This window comes from Teleopsis dalmanni, chromosome X (assembly GCF_002237135.1).
Source record: "Teleopsis dalmanni isolate 2A chromosome X, ASM223713v2, whole genome shotgun sequence".
NCBI classification, from domain to species: Eukaryota; Metazoa; Arthropoda; class Insecta; order Diptera; family Diopsidae; genus Teleopsis; species Teleopsis dalmanni.
Window position 1 is genome coordinate 98,711,621 of NC_051848.1, and position 8,206 is coordinate 98,719,826.

At 31.9% G+C, this 8,206-nt stretch overlaps 1 protein-coding gene across 1 annotated transcript; it reads left to right on the forward strand.

Moving 5' to 3' along the window:
* The first annotated feature begins 3,734 nt into the window (after window positions 1-3,734).
* LOC119689488 lies at window positions 3,735-5,381 on the forward strand. Its single transcript, XM_038104323.1, has 2 exons — window positions 3,735-4,835; window positions 4,901-5,381. The coding sequence occupies exons 1-2, from the start codon at window positions 3,941-3,943 to the stop codon at window positions 5,056-5,058; spliced, it is 1,053 nt and encodes a 350-aa protein (XP_037960251.1). The 5' UTR covers window positions 3,735-3,940; the 3' UTR covers window positions 5,059-5,381.
* The last annotated feature ends 2,825 nt before the right edge of the window (window positions 5,382-8,206 follow it).

Below are 8,206 nucleotides of genomic sequence, written 5' to 3' on the forward strand. Positions count from 1 at the left end.
TAAAAGATAGCAAATAAGCAGCGAAATAAGTAACTAACAACTGCCAACATGCCAAAACAAACCTTAACTACTAAAAAAATAATGACGTTCCGTTGACAGGCATTTGCTAAAGAGAAAGATGCGGTATTATCTCAAACTAAGTAAAGACGCTGGGAACTGCCAACTAAAGTCGCTTACCACAAGTACACAAACAGACAAAGCGTCAAACTTCACTGTCGCCTTCGTCTTCGCCTTCGCCGTCGCCTTCGCCGTCGTCTTCACCGTCCGTATCCATTACAAGATACCATACAGAACGTCTATGATTATGAGTATGCATGTGCAGAGGGTGTAGGTGTGGGGAAGGGTAATGGCATTGCTACTGCTGTGTGGGAGAAGCAGCGGGAGCATCACACTTCTGTGCCCGCAATTTAATGGGAAAAAAGGACCTTTCAGTAATTATTTATGCGCCTGCAAGCCAAAGCCAAAGCAAACACTGTGCAAAATTTATGTGCGTAAGGATATGCAGCTGAAGTTGTTATCCTTTTTTTACGCGAATTTTCAGTATCATAATCCTTCGTGTAATTTTGGGATTAATGATGCGACGGTTACGATACCGCGCTTGAAAACTGACAACAAAATTGTTTGAATAAAGCTAAAATTGAAATTGTTGCTAAAGCTAAAATGGTTGTAAAATAAATAAACAACATTTAAATACTTACATACATACACACATACATACACACACATACATACACACATACATGCATATATACATATCAACACTGTATAAACAAATGAACGTAAAAATAATATTAAAATATAAAGACATAAAATAAAATTGATGTATTTTCAGTACATAAATCTCGCTGTAAGGAGCACTTAATGCTTCCGAACAGCACTGCCTCATTGGTAATAACTTATGTTTCAGAAAATTGGGCTCTGGAAGTGAAGTAGATATGAAACTCTCTGATATTAACGTATATAACGCCTTATTTTTCATCTAATAGTATCGTTTTAATATTAAATATAAAACAATGCTTTAGAAATCATCAGAGTTATTTGATTTTATTTACTGTAGTGAACCGAATATGAAGAGTAAGGAGTAGAATAAACTTCTTGCGAAAAGCAGAGATAATAACAAAATACCCGTAACGTGAAATTTTGGTAGATGGATTGCACATAATGAAGAAGGTAGCGCTCTCTTGATAGACTCACAAGCCATTATAATTTTATAATTTAACATAACTTTTATTTATTATACATATAATATGCAAGATGTATATAATATACATAATATGTGTATTCCGTGAGAGATTTGGTAGTAGGCAGAGTTCGTATTTGCATACCCATGAGCGGCTCATTTCGGCTCATTCTGCTCACGGCTCATGAGCCGGCAAAAACTCTTTTCATACGATGGCTCAAGCTCACGAGCGTGCCCAACTACAGAGCTCACCCTCACGAGCAAGAGCCGCCATTAAGTTATAAATGGGCTCACGCTCGTGAGCAAGAGTATGAGCTGCGGCTCATGAGATCTCATGCGCCCAATTTAAAATTTTATTATTATTATTTTTTGTGAAAACATATCATTAAAAAAGATTTAAAATATTAATAACCTTGAACTAACTAAAATATGTAAATAATCAAAGTTCTTAAAATAAACAATAAATATATTTGTATTGTTTATTTGTGTAAAATAATAATATTTTATAAATTTGTTTTTCAAATTCAAATTATTGTTTCATTAAATTGTTTTAATATAAAATTATATATTTCCACATATAACGTTTATAAAGATACATAAAGCAAATAAACTAATAAATCGCTTTTTATTAAACAGTTGAGCTCGTGAGCTCTCGGCTCTTGAGACCTCATGAGCAGCTCTTCAATATGAGCAACTTGACGGCTCACGCTGGTGAGCAGCTCCTCAATGTGAGACATATTTGGGCTCACGCTCATGAGCCAATTTTGGGCTCACATAAGAATTGGCTCTTGCTCATGAGCCTGAGCTGCTCATGAGTGAGCAAATACGTGAGTGGTAGTAGGTAGTAGAAGGGTGAAATGAGTAAAAATATATTCAAAACAGTAACATTGAAGATATCTGGAAGTTTTTCAAATGATGCAAGGTTAAATTTGAAGCTATATAACAAGAAGAGAAACTGTAAGATATAAGCTTTACGCACATACACACTCCCCATATTCTCTTCCTTTTTATTATTTTCTTTATACAGATTTAATTTCAAATTTTAAATCTACATATTGTGCAGTACTCAATACCTTTTAATTAAAGCAAATCAGACACTTCACTAAAATCAGAGTTGTACAAAGGTTTTAAAACAAACTGATTTGGAAGAGGACTTACTAACTTTATGTTAAATACAATTGAATAGAACCAGAGTACTCATAAAGGTCTTCTTGGACTACATATATTTGTTTATATTATTATTTTTATATCATTACATATTAATCTTAACATCTTTCATACATATTGTGTGAATAGGATATCTCAAATTTGACGGAGTGAAGCAGATGTCAGAGGCCCTTGGAGAAATAAGAGAAAAAAACTCTATCTAAGTCTACCATAAATCTACCATCCGTCTATTATAATGAAAATGAGCTTAACTAATTATTTAATTCAAAGACTTTTTGTAAATAAACCATTAATACATAGCGAAGCGTCAAAAATTTGTTGAAAGTACATAGACATATATATATATATATATGTCTATGTACTTTTAACATAAAGATCGGTTCAGATTTAGAAATTGCATTCCGTAAATACATGAATACTGCGAATAAATATAATCTATAAGTTATACTTTTAGCTCTATAAAATCTGTACAGACCGATTAGAACTTTTAATTTATAGCAGCCATATCAGGAACTGTATAAAAAGCATCTTGTATCATTGGCTGTTTCCCAAAAAATTAAGCCAAGTAATAATCTAAGATCTTATCGATGGAATTAATTTGAATAAACAACTCGTAGAATTGGGTAAACATACGCTTAATCAACTTGTAGATAAGTATAATAGCTCCAGCAAATCCGAAGATAACTTTTTATTATTTTTTTATTTTTATGTACTTTTTATTATTTTTTGTTCAGTCTAAGTAAGCTTAAATATATAAACATGATTCCGAAATCCAGGTATAGATTTATTACCAGTCAAGCAGTCATGCCAATGTTACGTTCTTTTTAGTCATGACTAAAATGCATTTTATATAGAGAGCCGAATATGTATGTACCGCCAATTTAGTATTTTTACTACTACTAATCGTATTGTCCTTTTTGTGTCCAATAAGTTGGAAAGGAAATGTAGAAATGCTCACTTACAATTTGCCAACACAACTGATCAGAGCAAGATAACTCATAAAAGCTGTAAAAATGTTTACTTATTATTATATTTTATTATAATAATTGTTAACAATACTTGTAAAATTTTGTGCCTTTCCTCAAGATCGGAAAGTGTAAGAATTCCATTATTTGCGGTATATAAACTTGGCTGTGTTGCTTCCTGTTTGCTTTTTTTCCGAAATTGGTTAAAACTGCAGTAATTTACTCCTAAACGCTGTACATTTTGGCATTTATGAGCAACACTGTTTTCACCAAAGTGACGAGGCAAACTAATCAAATTTAAATAAACATTTCTCTCTTTCCTTCACTTTCAATTTTTATACATTGAAAGCAATAACAATTTCAATTTTGACGTACACATGAATTTCTGGATTACGTGGCCTTTACTGTTCAGAATAAAAAAATTGAATTCATGTCTATCAGCATTGAGTTAACTGTCAAAGGTTAGGTAGCAAATTTTCTTCAGCAGATATTTTCCTGAAAAATCAGACCGAACTTGTGTTCTGAATAAAATTAATTTTCTGTTAAATAAGATACATTTCACTTTCCAATCAATTTTAGTTCTTCTTCACAATTCTACCTCATATTCGTTTATAAATCGTCAAACAAAATGCTTCGACAAAGAGATATAGCCGCGATGACGCTGCTAGACATAACCTCACGTTTTGTAAACACAAATCTTGGTCAAATGCTATATGCGACAAATAACGTAGTGCCTATTGGGAGACAGATCATAGTGATTAGTGCAGCTACGGAGCCCAACCTGTACGAAGTCAGATTTTTTGATAAATTGTATGTGGAAGAAATAATTTCCAGGACGACGTGTGATCTGACTTCTATATATCTACTGCAACGTATGCCGGAGTATACTGTCATCGAGAGCATTTTCGTAAACAACTATATCACAGATCAGGTAGCTCTCAATTTGGCACTGGCGACTGCTACTAATATAGAAACAGCACTTGCTAATGATCTGCAAATTATTCCATCTGATGACGAAACCATTGAACCGATTTCACCTACTCAATCGAAAGACAACGAAATGATGGCACGCAATATTGATGATGATGCAGAGCATAGTGCAGAACCACACATGGAAACAGGCCAAGTTGATAATACGCTACTAGAAGATGAATACAACCTATTAATGGACGACGCAGTCAATATGAACGATAATAGGGCTCACGTTGTACTAGAAGAAGAAGCTAGTGGCCAAGTAGAAGATGTTCAAGAGCAATTCAAATTAATCACAGTTGATGCAGATTCGTTTATAAAACTGGAGCATGCAAGACGAGCATTTGAACTATGGAAAGAACTGATAGCTAACGGACACACACTATCTGAACTTGATGACACTGATATTTCCGATGATGAAACGCTCATTGTACACTATGAAAAACTATTGGCAAAAGGAAACCAAGCAAATTGCAATACTAAAGAAAGCAATTTAAGTTTGGAAGTCGGTACATCCCAAGAAACCCTAACTCATAATGATGCCGACATAGGTAAGTAAAAATCTATTTCAAAAATTGATCTATATTTTCAACTGACATGATATTAATTCCAATAGCCGAAATTGTGGATGGTGTTAATGAGCATACAGCTGTATTAGATGTATTAGTAGATGAAAAGGAGGACGATGTTGGTCTTACTTATGACTTTCTTAATTCTAACGACGAAGAAGACTCTGATGATGAATTGAGTAGAATTCAGGTTAAATTTCATTAGGTTGAGAGCGTTTCATTAAACATATAAAAAGCAATTGTCAGTTATGGATGTGAGAAGAGAGAAAATATGAAAATGCGAAGAGGCGTAAAAAAAAAGAAAAGAAAATGGACTAATCAAAAACCGGAGTAAGCAATCAAGATTGATTAAAAGCTATAGACAAGCTGTGATATATTCTATTCACAACCTTTTAGAACAATTTAAACATTGTACTTGAAGAACATCACCTACTTTTGACTTATATATTACTTTAAATAATAAGAATTATAATTGTAAGGAATTAACTATTCCGAGAATAGCTTGTATTAAATTTCATAAAGTTTTGTGTAGTAATCATAACAGATAGTAATTATGAACTACTGTAAACCATTTTTCATTTCTATTGATTATTGTTCGATAAATAAAAGATAATAAATTTAAAGATAACATATATTGGCGTGAAATACGTAAAAAATGAGAAACCCAAAACGATTTGTTGTCATGAGAGTAGTTAGGGTCCGGATACCAACAATGGACTGTAGTTGATATGTTGACCAAACAGTTCTTAGAGATCTCGGAAACGAATTTCTGAAGGTAGTTAAAAATCATATAATCTTAATATAATTATATATGTGTGGGTGTTGGGGACTTAATAAAATCCCAGGTGAGTAATATAATTTGTAATATCAAAATATAAATTCAGTTTTGTTAGTGGTGGAGATATTTGGACATTTGTTGTCTTATATAAGAATTTAAAACAAAGTTTGCGAAAAAAATTATGATTTTGCTGAAGGTTACTAAAATTTAAATTATGCACAATATGAATTTGAGAATAATAATTTCAACGTTTCCATTTATTTCACAACATTTATAAAAGTTTTTTCAAGAATGTATTGCTTAACCATATACATTTATTTGTTTGTATTTTGATTTTGTATTTCAGTTTCATATAAAAGTTCGATATAATTTTTATTCTCTTGTGTATTATAAATCTAAAATTTATTACCCGCTGTTTGGAGACTTCGTGCTCATTTATAAAAGGCGATATTATATTTAATGGATTTTGGATATAACTAAGAAGAAACTATTAGATATGGATGTATCTACTATGTATAGTTCACCATCTGTACGAAACGTGCGATTTTCAGTTTAAATGATGAATTAAATATTAAAAAAAAATTATTTTGTTATTTAAGTCCCCATTGAAGTTCCCATTACCAAGGAGAATATTTTCATATTAACTATTGTGGTGAAGAGACCATCGAATATCTCGAACATATAAATATTAACCCATTTTGTACTCTCTTTGAATTCGTTCGGGAAACTCTGTACAATATTCATATATGTTACGTACGTATTATTGATTTAGTATTCTTCTAGTTTCGATTTTAGATAGTTTGAATTTAAACCAATTCCTTTAGGGAATTATTATTTTTTGAAAATTTACATTAAATTTTTTTTTCGAACCAAATTGCTATTCCCCAAACTCTTTTCTATAAAACCTGATGTCTTTATTTACTTCCACTTCACCAAACTCCGCTCTCTCCGCTGTCACTTTTCGTAGCCTGTATTTCGGCTATAATGTATCGTCTGTCGCTGTAATAAAAGATACTCGCTACCAAATCCGTTCATCAGTTCCAATTTTATACCTTTTTTTAGCAATTTCTCCTTTTTTAATACCGCAAAATGTTAAAAAATATGCTTTACGGTAATTTAGGTTCCAAACTGCGGATAAAGTTTCATGAAATATAGCTTCACTGCATATTGTTCTCACATTATGTCATAGTAATAGCATCACTTACAACAACAACACTAAAAGCATCGACTACACCAACAACAACACCGGCTACTATGGCAGCAAATAACGGCAACTAAATTTAATAGCTCAAATATGACATGTGTTGATAGCTATTGTTGTTGTTGTTGTTGTTGTTGTTGGTGTACTTCACTTTTTGTGTTGGTTCGTTTGTTTTTGGTTTTTGTTTCCACTTTTGAGAGCTTTTATTACTACAGATCTTAGTTGTTGTTTTCGTTGTTTTAGCTGTTTTAGTTGTTGTTTTCTCTGGCTTCTGTTGATGTCGGTGGTGTTGTTGTTCTTGGTTATCTTAAGTGTTTCGTATCTAATGTATTCTTTACGCATAGTTACAAAGCCGTGTCAGCTCTACACTTCAAGCACACACACATACGCACACATGCATATATCTTTGTATATCATAGGATGTTTAAGGTTTTATGCCTTCTTTATTTACTCACACAACACATTTTTGCGGTCGTATAGATTGTATTGTTTATTTACAGTTTTGAAGTGCTCTATTGTAGGGTGACATACAAGCGGCAATGTGGGCTAAGAGTACCGCAAAATATTACTCACAATTATTACTCAAACCGTGAACACAACTATTAAAGATGATTTTTATATTGCTATATTATAAGTTTTTTATCAGGTGAATCAAAATCGGAAATGAAGTGCCTAAAAAAATTAAACATAATCACAATAATCAATTGTGGATTATATGGATAATGAGGCATGTTAAAATTGAAGATCAACAGACAAACTTTGTTTGAAATATTTCCATACTTACTGAGAAAAAAGGGAAAAAAGAGAAAAAACTATTTGGTATAGTCTTCTATATTCTATATTATATCAGATAGCTGATTTATCGCATTCTAAATTGCTTATAGTAATGAACAAACTTTGAATCAATGAATCAATACTGATGATAACCGTAGAACTTACAAAGAGGAAAAGCACACTGCAAACCACTTTCTGGCAAAGTGCACTGCATTGATGATTATATAATATTTGATGATAAATTAACATCTTGTAAAATACGGCAAATACTCCTATATATTAAGGAAATAGGACTTAGATATATAAATGTTGATCTTTAGCATCAACGCGTCTTAACGAGAATGCAAGTATAATAAGAGTAACTGGTATCTGTAATTTTTAAATTTCTTCTTAGCATTTTAGAATAAAACTATATACCTATATTCAAAATTGGAAAATTCACGTAAATTACTAAACCTCAAATGAGCTTAATCGACTGTACAGAATTGTTTAAAGTATGACATGCCAAGAGGATATGTACTCCACTTCTAGTAGTAAAAACATTGCCAATATTTTTTAAAATATAGTAACGAGCTTTGCTTTACTTTCTTTTTTGAGGAT